This window comes from Prenolepis imparis, unplaced genomic scaffold, assembly GCF_030444845.1.
Source record: "Prenolepis imparis isolate NDT839.2.m4 unplaced genomic scaffold, iyPreImpa1.0 SCAF_8, whole genome shotgun sequence".
NCBI classification, from domain to species: domain Eukaryota; kingdom Metazoa; phylum Arthropoda; class Insecta; order Hymenoptera; family Formicidae; genus Prenolepis; species Prenolepis imparis.
Genome location: NW_028141166.1, coordinates 7,613,698 through 7,632,737, shown reverse-complemented (window position 1 = coordinate 7,632,737; position 19,040 = coordinate 7,613,698). Strand labels below are relative to the sequence as shown.

Sequence of the window (19,040 nt, the reverse complement as noted above, 5' to 3'; positions counted from 1 at the left end):
TATAAAAAAAAAGTTATACAATTTAAAAATAATCTTGTTTGTGATGTGTGAATATTTTATTATAAAATTCTATTATAATTAAATTTTATATTAAAATTTTTACATTCTATAAAGAATTAAATTAAATAAAATATTTTATTAATTAATGTTCTATGAAGAGCGGAATAAACACACATATATAATATAATATACTACATATATATAGACTGGTGAAAAAGATTATTAGCAAATAGCTTTTTTGACGATATAATAATAAAAAAATTGATGTCTTTATGAAGCAATAAATATTTATACCTGAAAACAATTTATCAGCACTTTGCACTAATAATTTGTTTTGCATCGAAGCAGGACAATTAACATCAATCCATGGTAGTAATTAATTCGCGTGCTAATAAAATTGATTTAATCGATGACGAGTAGATGCTCTTTATTCGCGCATGGTATCGATTAGCATATGAATGAATATTATCAATCGGAAATCTTCGAAAATAATCGCACTGTCGGGAATTCCATCTCGATGGAACAGTCAAACATGACGAAATAATTTCCCTCGATGTAGTAAATATGTCGGGGAAAATATTTGTACTCCTCTCTCTTTCTCTCTCTCTCTCTCTCTCTCTCTCTCTCTCTCTCTCTCTCTTATTGATATTCCGTACAGTCAGGTTTCGGTTACGATCGTATTAGCGTAATTAGATATTCGACCGAGCGTGCGTTGACCTTTCACAAGTGCCTTCGTTACTGGTTGCAGAAGCGATTTTCTGCTACCTGCGCGAGGAGACTTTCCGGAGGTATAAGCGGTTTTTACGATCGCGAATCAAGTTGTTTTACAAGTGTGATATAGCGATGTGTCGCGCTGCGTCGTCACGCGAGAATTATAACAGGGTATATAACAAAAATTCAGGTCACCCTCTTTTTTACGTCCGCGCGCTTTCATCGGTGCTTCAATTTATCCTGGCCTGTTATCGCGTTTTATTAGAAATTTATGCCTCTATATTCGCGAGACGATAACGCAAACTGTGTCGAATATTGTTTTTTTTTTCGTTTGCTTTTTTATAACTTCTATATAATCACGAAATTATCGCTTCGAACACTTCGCGCCTGCGTTTATATCGTTTCGGTAGACGTTTAACAAAAAAAAAAAAAAAAAAAAAAGAATCGCGTAGAATCACCCGAGCTAGCATCCAGACAATTTGGAGAAATGATTAACACACTCGCACATACAGAATGTAACAAAAATATGAGTCGCTTCTTCAAGAGCTTATTCTACTCATCTAAATGAGCAAGAAAGTCCATAAAAACATGTATCCAAAAATGCGTCGTTTTTATGTTACAGTTTGAATTAAAACTTAAGATAATTATAAAGCGTATTATTTTATTTCCAACAATACAAAATAATAGAAAATAATTATCATATTTAAAAATAATTTATTCTCAAGCAAAATAGACAAAAATTATTTTCCAAAAATTATCTGCGAGCAGCATCTGTCAAACGTCCTGACAGATCGAAGGAGCTATTAAAAAATTATTTTTGGACACATGTTTACATGAATTTTCTTGTTTATTTCGATTAGTAGAATACACTCCTGAAGCGATTCATCCGCATTTTTTTACATCCTGTATACACTCTCACGATTGTATACGTATACACACACGTATACGAATAGCGACTGTGAGTCACGCGCATTTAAGCAGAGCATGAAAGAGATACAAAATTCATTTCGCATTACATATAGTATGTAACAATATACGAGATGGCAGCTCTCATTCGTATGTATCGCAGCTTTTTGAAACATCGCGCGAACATGCCGCTATAATTCTCTCCGGTGCATTACCCACGACTGCGTCTCTGTCTGTCTGGATGCGCCTTCAATGCACCGGCGCACAATTGCTTTCCGACCCGTGGTGCATCGAAGTTTAAGTGCATATTCGCGTTATATTGTCGTATCGACAAATGAAAGGTCAGTTCTGCTAATACTCGGCATAACTTTGCGCGACCACGCAAAGTTCCTTTATCACAGACACCATTATACATATGAAAATCATTCGATATTACGAATATTATTATAGCATATAAAAAAATCGCGTTTATATCGCATTTATATCTGTACGTATAAAAAAAATAGTGTCCTTGCTTTTCCTGAAGAGCGCGAATATGTACTTGAGATATACATTTAATTCTAAATGTAAAGAGCATAAGATGGTAAAACGATTATGCGCTTTGGCTCTCTTATTAACCCGATTACTTGTTCTATAAAACGATTATGTTCATTATCTCTTTAATTACTCGCAGCATTAATAACGCTTATAACAGTGGAGTGTAATATAATGAAGAGAGGTGCATAATAAAACAGAGTCGTACTTGAGAGGGATCGCGTCGATTGCGATTGCGAAGCAAAAATATCGCGATATTTCCTCGGAAGACATAGCCACGGAATGCGAAAATGCCGCGGTAGCGAAATAACTCGTCGTTTGAAAATTGCTGAGCCCGGACCCCGCGTTCGATGCACTTCCCGTGTTGCGCCGCAGTTAGTTAATACCAATCACTACGTTGCAATTCTCTCTCTCTATCTCTTTCTCTGCGGCGGACGAATTCAATCGGAATTCCTATCCCGCTGAGAGACGCAGAAACTCTGGTCCTCACTATCCACGCTGTGATTCTCAGCGGAAATGTTAGAACTAGTGATGGGATTGAGTACCTTACAAGTAGGTTCGAATTTCTTTGTATGGTTTCGAACTCTCTATGACTACATATCGAAGAAAACAGTCTATTTTCAAGTAGACTCGAACGAGATAGGTTCGAACCCTCTATAAGTATCACGAAAAATAAGAGCAGTACTTCGAGCCTTAATCAAGCATGTTTGAATCTTTTATGAGTACTTATAAAAAATTGTAGAAGCAGATAAATGAGTGTACAATGTATGAAATATTATTTCTTATGATTTAATTCGAATCCTGAGAAATAAAACTTATTGATTATTGGATTTAACTTAGATTTTTAAATTGAACTTGATCCCATCCCTAACTAGAACGATATATTATAGTAATGGACGCGCGAAGAGAGAACACTACTGTAGATCGGCAATTGATCACTTGGTTACGTTTAATTTATTAATACTGACGTTTCCCCATTTCCCGTATTGTTTACGATACTCGCCGAAACTGATCATTAATCACAGATTCCCTGACGTAACTACTTTTATTGGTGAAAAATCACGCGAAGTCAAATCTTTAATGTATTTTTTTATCATTTGTTTGAGAAGAATAAATTAACAGAGAAATTAATGCAATATTGTACATTTATTTCGAAAATTAATTAATTCTCCGATGGATCAAGGAATCTCGACAAGATTAAAAGACTCATAGTAACATTGGCGGCAGAAAAAAATATCGATATAAATCTATCTTCGGAATTGCGCATTAAACATAATGTACGGATGTGTTGTAAGCTTCTTATCGCGCGAAGAAGATATGAGAAAAATCTCTCGCTTGTTAATACATTATTTTCCACAGGAAAAAAAAAATTTATTACAGTGATTCACATGAATGAGCAAGCGCGTATCTCTGCTGTTTGCGGAAACGTCACGGAAAATCCAAATGCAATGTATAAACAGCAATTGACGATAAGACATATATTTAAAGCCATGGATGGAAAATTTTGATCCTTTCCTTTCCTTTTCTAAAAAAGATATGTAAAGTCGATACTCGCATATATCGAAATGTATTGTTGTTGCTTTTCTGCGATGCTCACTGGCTATCAAGATTCGCGTTGTCTGTTATATTCGTAGCATCGAGAGGCTATCATCGATGACAGCCTCTTGATACTATGAATATAACGCACAATGCGAATCGAAACAGTCAATCAGCATTGCGGAAAAAATGCAACAATACTTGCGAGAATCGACTTACAATTAACATGCCTTTTTTAGAAAGGGATGTTGTAATATTTAAAATTCGATTAATATTTTTGACAATTATGAGCTGATTTTTGTCAAAAAATATTAATCGCGGATAAGATATAATATATTATTTAAAACATGTTACTATCTTAATATTTTCAACATGTTATATACACCCCCATTACCGCTATAGAAATGTTATAAAGTACAATTTTTGACTCACCGATACGTAGAATAGCGGAGTTGTAGTACACAGCACATTGATCTGAAAACAAAATATCCAAATTATGTATTATACATGTGTGTGTCGAATATTTCATAAACGATGCAATTTAGCAAAAATGTTTTTGTATACCTCACAGTTGCCCCGTTGTCGCCCGATGCCTCCCTGGGCCTCCTCCTCCTCTCTTGGTCCATGGTAGCACTCACAAAAATACGAATAATTACGATCGCCCGACACTTTATACGGCACTCCCGATACGCGAAACTTTACACGACACTCCCGACACGACGTGTGAATCGCACTGTATCGCAATGCTACCTGTAACAAATAAAATACTTATATTAGAACAATCTTATTATTTCGCATTATAACATACACAATATAAATATGTAAACTAGAATTAACGATAAATATATCCACGGATCGCAACACATTCGCGCGCGCGACAACAGATAGTTGGGTTATGTTGGCAAGAGATTTTGCATCGAGTTTTTCGCGAAATATGCGTTTCGAACAATTACGCCTACATATTAACGTTGAAATTATGATATGCGATTGATAAATATTAGAATACAAAGGTTAGAAATCGTTTCTAACGATTATGCTTACTAATTAATCACAGCGGGACGCAGCTCGAACTGCCTGATACTCGCGGCGTTTCGGTAATGGCCGAAGCTACAAACATCGGCAACTTCATTCTAATAGCGCGCGCGATACTAGATACATGACTTAATATTAATAATTAATTAAAACTCGAAAGAGATTCGTTCGAAAATATATAGCTTTAGAAAGAAAAAATATTAATCGAGAATAAGGTATAACATATTATTTACAACATATTACTATTTTATAACTTTTACCATATTATTATTTTAAAATTTAATTAGCAAATTATAACATACACAATATAAATATAAATATGTAAGTTAGAATATTTAATTAGCAAATTTTCGCTTTATTAATATTTTTTGATAGAAATCAGCTGATTAAAGCGTTAATTTGCTAATTAATTTTTAAAATAATAATATGTTATAAAAATTAAAATAATGTTGTAAAGAATATATTATAATACTTTATACTCAATTAATAATTTGACAGTTATCAGCTGATTTCTGTCAAAAAATATTAATCGAGAATAAGATATTATAACATATTACTATTTAAATTTTTTAACATATTATTTTAAAATTGAATTAGCAAATTAACGCTTTAATCAGCTAATTTCTATGAAAAAATATTAATTGAGTTTAAACAAAGTTTAAACAAACTTTATATTATTTTAAAACAAATATTTTTTTAAACATAAAATCGAAGAATGGCGCGCGCTTAGTGCGCGCTTGTGTTGTTCTAGTGAAGTAAAAATCATATGGGAATGTACATATATCGTCTATCCTATCTCCAAAAAAAGACAACGAGAAGGGCGATCCGTTACCGGCGCGCTTCCGCCGGAAGTCAGACGCGAAAGGATGGGAGATAAGTGCCGGCCGCGCGAACGCGTATAACGGAGAGTAGAAGGGCAAAAGGACGAAAAGAAGGGAAGGATAGAGGGAACGGAAAAAGGAAGAGTGGTGTCGTGACCTTGCGAATCGAGTTCCGCATTGCGGATCTTTATGGGGAGAGATGCTGGATTCAAAATATTTTTCCAAGAGAGCAGAGAGAAACGAATATTTTAATTAAATATTTCTTTTAATCGGGAGCGACATTCTAATCTTACCTGAATCTTAGCGATCCCTTCGAAAGATGACATTATCCACAAATCTCTCGACTTCCCTCAGCTGTTATTAATATGCAATGAATTATTACGTAAAATATTACGATGCTGATTAATAAAGATAAACACTTTCACGAAACGATTTGAACAATAGAAACAAGAGACTAGCGGAGAGGGGAAAGCAAAGATGACTCGTGAGTTTTAAGAGAGTTCCGGGTTGTTGGTTGCAAATAGTTCCATTCCAACTAATTATCCACTTGCAGAAAATTACTACATTTCCATCCAAATTAGAGGGACTATAATGAAGAGGATGAATAGCAAGACTGACACAGAAGCAAACGGAAGGAGGAATTAAAGCGAGTTAGAAGTGAAACGCAGTGCTTCGTGAAGTGCTTCGATCAATCGCGCGATCGAAGCGAAGAAACAACAATTTTTTTAAGGAAAAATTCATTCCGTTCCTTAAATCAGTAAATTATCATCATCATCGTCGAGCTACTACAAATATGCGACGTCAAACAAACACCATTTGAGTCATCGCTCGAAGTCATATCGTTCGCGCGCATTGGAATTTTGCTTATACAAGACAAACCGTGCATAACGAGGAAATCCGCGTGGCTAAAGAAGGACCGCGAAGAACCTAACGAAGACTCGCTAAGAGTGGAGAATGGTGAACGATGGCAACGAAGCGAAAAACGTCGTAGCTGATAGCAACAGCTCGTCATTAGCAGAAGACGAAAGGACCCCTCCGTCTCGACCTTGAGGGAGTACATAATGCAGGTTCCGCATTGCTAGATCGCGCTATGGAAAGAGGATGCCCCCCGTAGAGTGGCAGAAGGACGCGGAGCCAGGCGGTTGCTTGCGGCGGCTACCTTTGGACTCTCTCGGATATATAATGCTCGACCTTCAACTTGACCGTTCGAGTCGAACCGCCCTTCCCCTTCGCTTTTATATATACGTGTGCGACCGCACGCGGAACTACTCGTGTATAATTTTAGAAGAGCGCGCTCGGGGTCCTTGACACCTCGCCGCGAGACGACGAGACGATGCGGCCATTGACAAGCCGCGGACGCTGCCCCTTCTCTCCCCCTTCATCCTCCTCTGTGTTCATTGAGTCGCATCCGTACGTTATACGTTCGCGATGAAATTTCATGTGCGTAGGATCGTAGGATTGTCACATCTTCAATCCGTCGTCCTTCTTCTCTCACGCAAATTGCATCGATATTTATTATGTGTGACAATAGATTTCTTAGAGAGCGAGTCTCAATAATATACAGACTCGGAATAGTATACAAAGTGTGGTACATTTTTAAATTGGTGTGACACACTCATCGCATTTTTTATTTATCCGATTTTATATATGCAGACCCATAAGTGTACGTAATCCATTTTTATTTTTTAAATGAATAAAGTATGCTTCCAAAGTTTTATTTTTTAGAAATATTCTATGTAAAAATATTTATTCTTCAGAAAAACATATATGGAGACACATGTGGAATAATAATAATTTATAAATAATCATTTATTCTTCTAGCATCATTATAAAATAATCTTTCATCATAATAATATTATATTTTTATTATTTATATATTATATTTATATATTTTTTATATTATATTATATTTTTTATAATTATTTATATATTTCTCTCTCTTCTTTCTAAGATTCCAATAAATTCTCGTTCATATTGCAGATACTCAGCCAGGATGTTTTAATGAGTACCAAAGAAGAAGACTGGGGTAATGGCCTTAGGGATAGCGTGGTCCTAAGAGACCGATTGATGACAGATGCGGCTCTCGGTGGACCACGACCGATAAAATCCGAGCATAGTTACAGCCTTCTGGCTCACAGTCCCCCTCCGAGCCCGGCAACGCCAGGAGTCAATCCTCACACACCCAATTCATGTTCCGGCGCGGTTGACTCGAGCACATCGAATACTAGTTCCTCCATCGATTTCGCCAATCTGGATCAGAAGTCTCTCGATATTCGTAGAATCGATGGTAAGACGATGTACCGCGCAGCACGATCTTTCTTTCATATCTTGCCGTATTTTATCTGGAATTTACTCTTTTTCTTTAAACGTGCTTCCTGAAGATTACGAGAAAGGATGTTCAATAGAAAACCTTATTTCACAGATATGGAAGATGAATGTTTTCCGGCCATTTCGATAAGCAGTACCTCGAGCCGCATCGAATCGTCGTCAACGTCATCCTCTACCTCGACCGTAATCCTCAAGAGAAACAACCTAGTACCTGAAGATAACGAGTGTCCGGAAATCAAGGGCGAGCCTATTAGCGCACCCGCAAGTCCCTGTGCGCCTTGTCAACCTAACTGTGACATGGTTGATGATAAGAGCACGATAACAATAATGTCACCGCAGAGCCTTCACTTTGCCAAAACTCAGCTTTCGCACATAAGTGACAGCGAGGAGGATGATGAAGAGTATTATCAGGTATATTTCCGCTTGAATTAATATTTTGTGTCACGCATAGATTGCTTCGGAAGATAAAATATTCCATTAAATTTATTCCAATCATTCGTATCATACTCAATCTTCACGCTGCGCTCTATATAACTATTCCAATTTAATATATAAATACACGAAAAGAAAGTTTATTAATGTAATTAATTTTTTAATAAATTTAATTTATAATATATCTAATATATAATAAATTTAATATATAATAAATATAATAAATTTTTTAATAAATTTAATAATCTTAATAAATTATAAAAAAAAGAAAAAAACAATGAAAGACAAAACGTTTTCTTTGAATTTATTCAAACTGCGTGTTATTTAAAGATTTAAACGATTGTTAGTGCGACGAATCACTGTTATCATTATTCTTAATTATTTTCAGAACATGGAAATCGAGGAGTACGGCGTGATTTGCGAGGGGAAAGAAACGACCTTGCGTGCGTCAAGACAGGGGTTGCCGCCGACACCACCCAGTAGCGCAAGCTCCGATAGCGAGGGTACCGCTTCCGCTTCCTGCTCGCCGGAACGCCGAGATTCCCAGACATCTACGCAGAATCTCAGGGGCTTACTGGCGCCGAGGCTTTACGTCACCAATGGCACTCACACCACCAGACAACCCATTCATACGCCCCTTATTTCCTGTCAACCGGTAAGATACTAAAGGAGTTTGACGCGGATGACTTTGAGCGGGTTGCTAAATCCATTAAGCTGGTGAATTTAGCAGAGTTATAGCTACAAATTATAATTAAAAAGAAAAAATATCTCGAAGGAAAAAATTCCATTCTATGTATATTTTATTTTTCAAATTGATGATACGGAAATATTTTATGCGGAAACAACAAATAAATTTTACACTCGAAAGAAATCAATGATTTATAGTAAAAAAACGTAATATTCATTCGTTATATTCTTATCTACACGTATCATCTACATATGTCAAATAATTTTATTAAATAAGTTTGTGTTACAAGAGAAGACGGGATTTTTTGTTACTTTAAATATTCTATATTATGTATAAAAAATAATACGCATTTATTTTCGTATGTTTATGCAATTTCTAAAAATTATTCTCTGACCTAAAAATCAAGAGGCTGCTTGTTTACATAATACGTTTAATATTAGCGCATGTGGCCGTATGTATCGTCACATATCAACAAAGTTATCGGATCTCCATAAACAAACCCAATGCTTTTATGGATGAGTTTTACACGTTTTATTTCTATCTACTGTCGCTCTCGTTCTACCCGCGAAATAACGATCCATTTTTACTGTCAAATTTATTGATCCGGTGTATGTGATGTGAACACTTATGTGCGATTGGCATTACAGAAAGGATCGACGGGTGTGTTGACATTGACGGAAGAAGAAAAGAGAACCTTGATAGCCGAGGGATATCCAGTGCCCACAAAACTTCCTCTGACGAAACAGGAGGAAAAATCTTTGAAGAAAGTACGGAGAAAAATCAAGAACAAGGTATGTAAAAAAAGTAGCGTTTTATGTACTCGGAATATTTGCAATCAAAAATTGCGTGAAAAAATATAGATTTTTGTGTGGTACGTTTTGCAGATATCAGCGCAGGAATCACGTAGGAAAAAGAAAGAGTACATGGACGGTTTGGAGAGGCGAGTCACGATGTTGACAAATGAGAATTCCTCGTACAGGGATAGGCTGAACTCTTTGGAGGACGCGAATCGCGAATTGCTGAAGGAGTTGCAGCGTCTTCAGGCCATGCTGCAGCTACAACAATCCTAGATTTATTTGTCTTTCAACGGTCTATATTCAAGGTATCCTCAAATTTTATTTCTGATGATATCCAAATTTCTAAAAATTAATTTTATCTCCTACAAATATGTGCTTCTCAAATATTGTTCCGAAAGATTGAAAATTATATAAAATCTAGAAACAGATTTTGGATTTTCAAATCCATCTTTTATCGGCACTAATACGGATTTATATCCGTCGACTTTTGCTCTTCCATATTCAGACTCTTTTATTGTCCTTTATTCGATAAAGAGGATTCGAGAGAGATGTCGTTGATAAGAACGACTTGTTGCTCGCTAAGTCACAGATTTAAAACGGAGTATATTTTTAGGGATTAGTGCAATTTCTTTACATTCCTGATATGTCTTCCTCATCATACACGACGAAGTTTTTTGCAGCGCAACCGCGACTAAAGATTTATATCGAGTACTGCAAATCGCTTCAGTGTTTCCTGGCAACAACTTAAGGCTTTTAACACCAATATATGTATATTCTCTCATATAATGATTATATATTTTTTATATATATATATATCATTATATAATATTTTGCTAGATTATATTTTCGCCAGGAGTGCCTTTACGGACATTATTTTCATCTTTCTTCTAATCTGCATTGCAAATCAGAGGACATTTAGGCTAATTTATTTCTCGCTATAGTATATTTAATACGTTCTTTCTCATTTTAATAAGGCGTAAAAATATGGAGATTTGGTGTTCGCGGATATTCCAGCCGTGAAATGTGCGTGTTTCGAAAATCAGTTACCGAATATTGCCTAACTCGAAATGCAACGAAAAATTTCGAAAAAAAAAAGAAAACGCCTGAATGTAAATGATCTTCTGATTATTCGCTTACACATTGTACTTCGAAAAAGGTAGACGATATATTTTTAACTGTTTGAGACTCGAAGAAATATTTCTGAGGTCCAAAATATAAAGAAAGAATATATATCGTTATGCATAGTCCAATTTGACACAGTTTTGTCAAAGGGTTTACATTAATGCAATTGTGTATGTGTGCTCGCGTATATAGATGCTACGGAATATAATATATGACATATTTTACATAGCTAAGAAAGAGGAAAGTACAATTATATTAATTAATAATTGTGCAGAGAGAAATGTGATGTGAGAAAGTAAATTCGACGCTATCGACGAAATTATTGCATTTACGTTTCATTTGGAAAAGAGAGATATCTAGTTGTATGTATAATATAAATATTATATCATGCAGATCGAAAAACTTGGTGAAATTCCAATTCCGCGTCAAGTCGACGATGTGTCTTATTTTCTTAGAATATTATCGTTAATGTTGACAGACGTGGATCGATCGGCGGTTCCCAAGATGATTGATCGATCATGCACAACGACAATTTATTTCGCGCTAATTTAAAGCGTGCAATAGGAATATGTGTAAGATATAAGTTTACGGATTACATAAGATATACTATATGTACTATATGTTCGCTCGTCTCCACACGATAAAAACCGTCTTAAAAAAATCCACGTTACATTTGCAAGTCAATGCAAGTAAATTATGCGGTGGCTAGGTTTTTATCGTCATTTACATATTACATCGAGACGGTCGAGAGAGAGAGAGAGAAAGAAAGAGAGAAAATTGTAAGATCCTGATTTCACGACCGTTTCAAACGCGAAGCTGTATTATTTAATTGTGATTTAAAGCCGAAGCTAATCGAATATGCGTGGTGAGAACTCGTCCGGTTTATGTCATCATCGGTTACTCTTTTAGTTGCTTTTTTTCGTAATTTTGTTTCACGATTGTAGCGTGTAAGATCGCGCGAGATGTGCTCCATATAAAAAGGCGAATCTCGCAATTATTTACCGCATGAAAGTCGTGGAAAGGGACCAATGCGCACAAGACAAGAGAAGAACTCTTTTTTTTCTTCCCTCCCTTCTTCACGTAATTGCCAAATAAATATTAGGATTTATAATCGCATCGCGTGACCAAGAGATGGTTATTTGTATTAAACGATCATATATACCTCGCATGAGTGTCTACAGAATGAATAGCGATTATCGTTGCATAAATATTATATCACACTAATAACGTTTCGATCATGATTCTCCGTATAATAATAATCCAGCGCGTACGTATATAGGATGATAGCAAGTCGTCATCCATTTACATTCTTGAAATTTATATATGTTACATTTATTAATTTATATTACATTATTAACTGAAAGTTAATTATTCCATTATTATATTTCAGCCAAACACACCTTTAACAAATTAAAATCAAATTTATTAAGATTTTTAAAATACATCTTTATCTTCATTGCTAATTCCTGCCTTTTGTAAACCATACTGTACACGCGTACGTATGTAATGAATTATAATTTTAATGCGAAAAAAAAATGAATATAACTTTAAATCGATGCCGGATTTTCTAGAAAAATATGTAGAGAGAGCTGCTGAAGATATATTGCCGAAGAGAATGAAAGTCAATGAAGAAGTCAATAAACGTAACAAGTAACAAGTGATAATAATCGATTAGATATATTAACATAAAAGCGAATGAAAAAGCACTTTCGATATATCTCGCGGATTTTACAAATACCGATGAGGTAAGAACATATATATATTCAGTTTTAATTCGCAACACGCGCGTATGATAAAAAAGAGATCATATATCTGTACAAAGCAGCAAAATAATTTTTATCGAAAATACAGAGAGTTTAATATATTCTACAAATATATATATAAAACTTTATAGATTGTGTGTATATATAAATAGATGATATATTTTATGATGTATTACATTAAACGTTCGAAAATAATGAAAAAAAATCGCACCATTGTCTGTTACGATACATTTATTACTAATATCACGACTCATCATTATCACGATTTATTTCTTATATGCGATATAAATGTCACGCGTCTATATGTATACCGTGTAACTTGGCGTCTATATTTATCCAGAGAATCCCTATATATACATTAATAAAGATATATATAAATATAAATATATATTTTATTCGACTTTGTCGAATATTTACGTGTGCGTATGATTTGTCTACGCAATTAAGCGCGATAGCCACGTGATTGATGTAACACGCGGTGCTACAATTTCGAATGGATGTTGTCCGACAATAAGAAATAAATATTTGTGAACTAACATTCCCTGTACGCTTCATATAATTTACATGCTGTACAATCGAAACTATCCGTCTTGTCTTTTTTCTCAACAATAAATATTCTTGTTTTCTTCTTTCTTGATGTATTATTAAATGTAAAAGATCTGCCGTGTGTTTTATATAATTTTATCGTGTCTAAATTTTCTTTTTCATTCTCTCTCTCTCTCTCTCTCTCTCTCTCTCTTATGTGTTTCTATTATTGTTATACAGTAACTGAAGATAGCCCAAAATGGTACCGAAATGTTTAACTTAAAACTAATAAATAGTGTCTATTTAGAAGTTTTTTACTCGCGTCTTTATCCCGCGTTTGATATTTAATAGCTCTTTTTATTTACTATATTGACACATTCAGTCTTTTTATTTTACTAGAATACAGAACGCGCTACGCGCGCGCCATTCCTCGATTTTATATAAAAAAGAATGAAATGTTTATATACAGTTTGTTTAAACTTGATTCATATTTTTTGACAAAAATCAGCTGATCAAAGCGTTAATTTGCTAATTAAATTTTTAAATAATATTATGTTATATAAATTAAAATAATAATATGTTTTAAATAAAATGTTGTAGTACTTTGAACTTGATTAATATTTTTTGACAATTATCAGCTGATTTCTGTATCATTCTTTTTAACATAAAATAAAATCGAAAAATCGCGCTTGTATTGTTCTAGTTCCTTTCTAAAAACGGCAAGTTAAGTAAATCCTTTTTTTAAAATGGCGTGTTATATCGATAGTCGAAAGTCTCAGCTATGTAAACCTAGCATCCGACTTTTTAAAAATTAATTTTTTAAAACGGAAAATGATAGCATTTCGTTTGTAGTTGTTTGTAGTAACAATAATTTCGTTTGTAGTTTTATCAATTAATAAATAATAAAAATTTTTTAAATGAAGCACCCGACATTGAGATATCGCAAATTCGCGTGCGCAGTTTTCTTTAGAATCGTTTGTAGTTGTTTGTAGTGATTTTCCTTTCGTTTATAATTGAGCGGTTCAAAGGTTATAAACAATTGTTTATTCGTCCAAGAGGTAAATTTGCTAATTTTAAAGATATCGCAAATCCGCTTGCGCAGTCTTCTTTAGAATCGTTGTATATAACTTTTGAACCGCTCAACTACAAACGAAAGGAAAATCACTACAAACAACTACAAACGAAAGTTTCTGAAGAAGACTGCGCAAGCGAATTTGAAAAATCTTAAAAATTGACAAAGTTAGCTTTTGGACGAATAAACAATTGTTTATAACTTTTGAACCGCTCAACTACAAACGAAAGTAAAATCACTACAAACAACTACAAACGATTCTAAAAAAGACTGCGCAAGCGGATTTGCGATATCTTAAAAATTAACAAACTTACCTCTTGGACGAATAAACAATTGTTTATAACTTTTAAACCGCTCAACTACAAACGACAAGAAAATCACTACAAACAACTACAAACAATTCTAAAGAAGACTGCGCAAGCGGATTTGCGATATCATTAAAATTAACAAATTTATCTCTTGGACGAATAAACAATTGTTTATAATATTTGAACCGCTCAACTACAAACGAAAGAAAAATCACTACAAACAACTACAAACAATTCTAAAGAAGACTGCGCAAGCGAATTTGCGATATCTCAATGTCGGGTGCGAGTCATTTAAAAAAATTTTTTATTTATTAATTGATAAATCTACAAACAAAATTATTGTTACTACAAACAACTACAAACAAAATGCTATCATTTTTCATTAAAAAAAATTAATTTTTTAAAAGTCGGGTGCTAGGTTCACATAGCTAAAGTGTCGTTTATAATTATAGACTGTTGAATCTCGATTCATACTACTTCAAAATGTCTGACTAATTTTTAACTGTACTACTAAACATTTATATAGATTTTAATTTGTTAAAATCTGTTATTTTGCTCTTTAATAAATTTTTAGACTAATATATTACATATAATTAATAGTTTCATAAAAAAATTAGCACTGTTTAATCTTGATTTATACTACACTTGAAATAGACCGACTAATTTTGAATTATACTACTAGAAACGAAAAATTTGATTATTTCTTATAACCTCTTTTTCTGTGTAATAAATTCATAAATTAGTATGTCACATAGTATCGTTTATAATTATATACTGTTGAATCTCGATTCATACTACTTCAAAAATTCTGACTAATTTTAAACTGTACTACTGATCATAAAGTTAAATTTTTATTTCTTAAAATCTGTTATTTTGCTTTTTAATACATTCTTAGACTAATATATTACACATAATTAATAGTTTCATTTAAAACTTAGCACTGTTTAATCTTGATAAACTTAAATGTTTTCTGCTATTAATTTCTTTAAATATTTTTATTAATAAAAAAATATATATATATTTATTTATTAATATTATATATATATATGTATGTATATATATATGTATATATATATGTATATATATATGTATGTATATATATATGTATGTATATATATATATATGTATATATATATATATATAATATTAATAAATAAATATATATATATATATTTTTATTAATAAAAATATTTAAAGAAATTAATAGCAGAAAATATTTAAGTTTATTAAGATTAAACAATGCTAATTTTTAAATGGAACAATTAACTATGTGTAATATATTAATCTAAAAATGTATTAGAAAGCAAAATAACAAATTTTAAGAAATTAAAATCTAACTTTATGTTCAGTAGTACAGTTTAAAATTAGTAAGACTTTTTGAAGTAGTATAAATAGAGTTTCAACAATATATAACTATAAACGATATTTTAAGTAACATACTAATTTATGAATTTATTACACGGAAAAAAATAAAAGATTTTAAGAAATAATCAAATTTTTGGTTCTTAGTGATATAATTCATAATTAGTCGGCCTATTTCAAGTAGTGTAAATCAAGATTAAACAATGCTAATTTTTAAATAAAATTATTAATTATCTGTAATATATTAGTCAAAGAATTTACTAAAGAGCAAAATAACAGATTTTAAGAAATAAAAATCTAACTTTATATTCAGTAGTACAGTTTAAAATTAGTCAGACTTTTTGAAGTAGTATGAATCGAGATTCAACAGTATATAATTATAAACGATAAATAAAGATTTCTTTTTATATTATTAATAAATGACTTCTTAAATATCCAAGTATTAAAAGTTTTAAATAATTTTACATTATAAAAAATAACAAATTCTAATTGTAAGCTAATTAACAGTCAAACATCGCTTAATTTGTAAGCTATTGTGCATAGAATTATTATTATTATTAGAATATCTTACAACTAGCAGAAGTGCCGGCAACTTTTCTGAACTCCGACTCTCGGCAACAGTCATAGATATTAACCGCAATATAAGTCGATACAGCTTATTATTCGGAACATTATTGTTGCGAAAATTTAAAATTCAATAATACACTTAGCAGGCCTGCAGAAACGCAGCCAGAAATATGTAAAAAGATCTATGTATACATTAGTAAAAAATAATGATAAAAAATACAATCTCCTTCTTTTCCTCTCGAAAAGAGAAATCTCTTCAAAGAAATATCAAGTATTTTAATATTTATGAATATCATTGATTAAATCTTCAAAATAATCTATTATATTCTTTCTTTCGCGACAAAATATTTATTAAATATTATTTTACTTTGTTTTAATTAAACTAAACTTTATTTTTAATAAACTTTATTGAAGTCAAGGTATCGATAAACTTGCATAAATAAATTTAGAGAAAAAATAAAATTAGCACATTATATGTATAAATAGATATAATGTAATTATTAACGGGCGTTCTATTAAATTAATTGAAATGTGTTATAAAATAACTATTAAACATTTCTTATTTTTTTATATAAACATAAAAAAATAAGAAATGTTTAATAGTTATTTTATAACACATTTCAATTAATTTAATAGAACGCCCGTTAATAATTACATTATATCTATTTATACATATAATGTGCTAATTTTATTTTTTCTCTAAATTTATTTATGCAAGTTTATCGATACCTTGACTTCAATAAAGTTTATTAAAAATAAAGTTTAGTTTAATTAAAACAAAGTAAAATAATATTTAATAAATATTTTGTCGCGAAAGAAAGAATATAATAGATTATTTTGAAGATTTAATCAATGATATTTGTTATTTGATATTGATATTTAAATAATGATAAATATTAAATATTAAATACTTGATATTTCTTTGAAGAGATTTCTCTTTTCGAGAGGAAAAGAAGGAGAGTGTATTTTTTATCATTATTTTTTACTAATGTATACATAAATCTTTTTACATATTTTTGGCTGCGTTTCTGCAGACCTGCTTAGTGTATTATTGAATTTTAAATTTTCGCAACGAGAATGTTCCGAATAATAAGCTATATCGACTTATATTGCGGTTAATATCTATATGACTGTTAACATTTTTATTTTAAAATTTAATTAGTAAATTTACGCTGTAATCAGCTGATGTATGTCAAAAAATATTAATAAAGCGTTAATTTGCTAATTAAATTTTAATATAATAATATGTTAAAAATATTATTTAAAAAATATTATATAACATATGCACGTTGAGAAAATCTCTATTATGATATACGCATTCAAAAATTAAACACGCATATATACAATAATTTATCTTAATTCATTTATTTCAAGATAATGAATTTGTGATATAAATAATATATATTTATATATAATATTACGATTAAGTTGAGACTTTAATTCTTTTAATGTGTATAAGTATAAAAATAAAAAAAAGATTAATTTAGATATCAAACAATTTGCAAGAATTAAAATAAGAAATTTATCGATACATTTATTATTGCAAATTATATTATAATTATCAGAGAAAAAAGGTTTATTCCTAATACTTTTATCTTATATGTATATGTATATGTATGTATTAAAATATTTGATATAATTTTCACAAATACATTACCTTAAAATTTTTTAAAATAATTCAAAACTCACCAATTTGATGTGCGGAATTGTAGACAATGTTGATCTGTAAAATATAAATGTATAAATATTATATAAAACAATTATTAAAATATTTAAATCATTTATAATATTTTAAATCATTTTTTGAAATATTAAAATATTTAAATTTTCAAATTAATTTTAACATTTCAAAAAATAATTATATTAGGAGCATAATTAATTTTTTTATTCGTACTTAAAGATATTAAAAAACTATATAATTTGCAAAGAAATATTTTTTAAAGAAAGATAGAAATAATTATAAAAAATATTTAAATTAAAATATTTTACTATTTACTTTTACTATTAAATATTTTTAAAAAATTTAGTTACGCATTGCATAAATAATTAAATCTATATATCTTTTAAATATAATACAATGTAGAAATTGTATTTTACACATATACAAATATTTATTATTAAATATTATTAAAAATTATTACATTTATTATTAAATATTTTAAGTATTTCAAAATATAAAATCTAGGATATTTTACATTCATTATTATACAATAATGTAAAATGTGGATCATTACCGCGAAGATAAATGGATAATCTCACAAGTAACAAATGAAAGTTAAATAAATTATAAATTATATTTACCCTATCGTTCCTACGCCGTTGCCCGATGCTTCCCCGTGCCACGGACCTCTCTCTCTCACTCTCTCCACGCCGTTCCGTTGAATTTTTGGAAACACTTTCACTCGCGTTACTTTTTTCCGTTCGCAACGCGGGGCGACGTCCGGATTTAAGATATCACATTTTCGACGCGATGTTTTATATATCACAATTCAACGACGTAGAAATCGGATCGACAACGCCGAAAAACTCCGGAAAT

General features: G+C 31.4%; 1 protein-coding gene across 2 annotated transcripts in view; it reads left to right on the top strand.

Annotated features, from left to right (window-relative positions):
• Creba (Cyclic-AMP response element binding protein A) overlaps positions 1–13,206 on the top strand; it is a 31,450-nt gene extending 18,244 nt beyond the window's left edge. The window contains exons 3-7 of one of the 2 annotated variants that reach the window (XM_083044538.1): positions 7,492–7,827; positions 7,963–8,279; positions 8,689–8,955; positions 9,636–9,779; positions 9,873–13,206. In XM_083044538.1, the coding sequence (XP_082900664.1) occupies positions 7,542–7,827; positions 7,963–8,279; positions 8,689–8,955; positions 9,636–9,779; positions 9,873–10,058 (1,200 nt within the window). In that variant the 5' untranslated portion in view covers positions 7,492–7,541 and the 3' untranslated portion in view covers positions 10,059–13,206. The remainder of the gene's footprint in view (positions 1–7,491; positions 7,828–7,962; positions 8,280–8,688; positions 8,956–9,635; positions 9,780–9,872) is intronic. The other variant, XM_083044537.1, reaches the window with a different exon arrangement.
• The last annotated feature ends 5,834 nt before the right edge of the window (positions 13,207–19,040 follow it).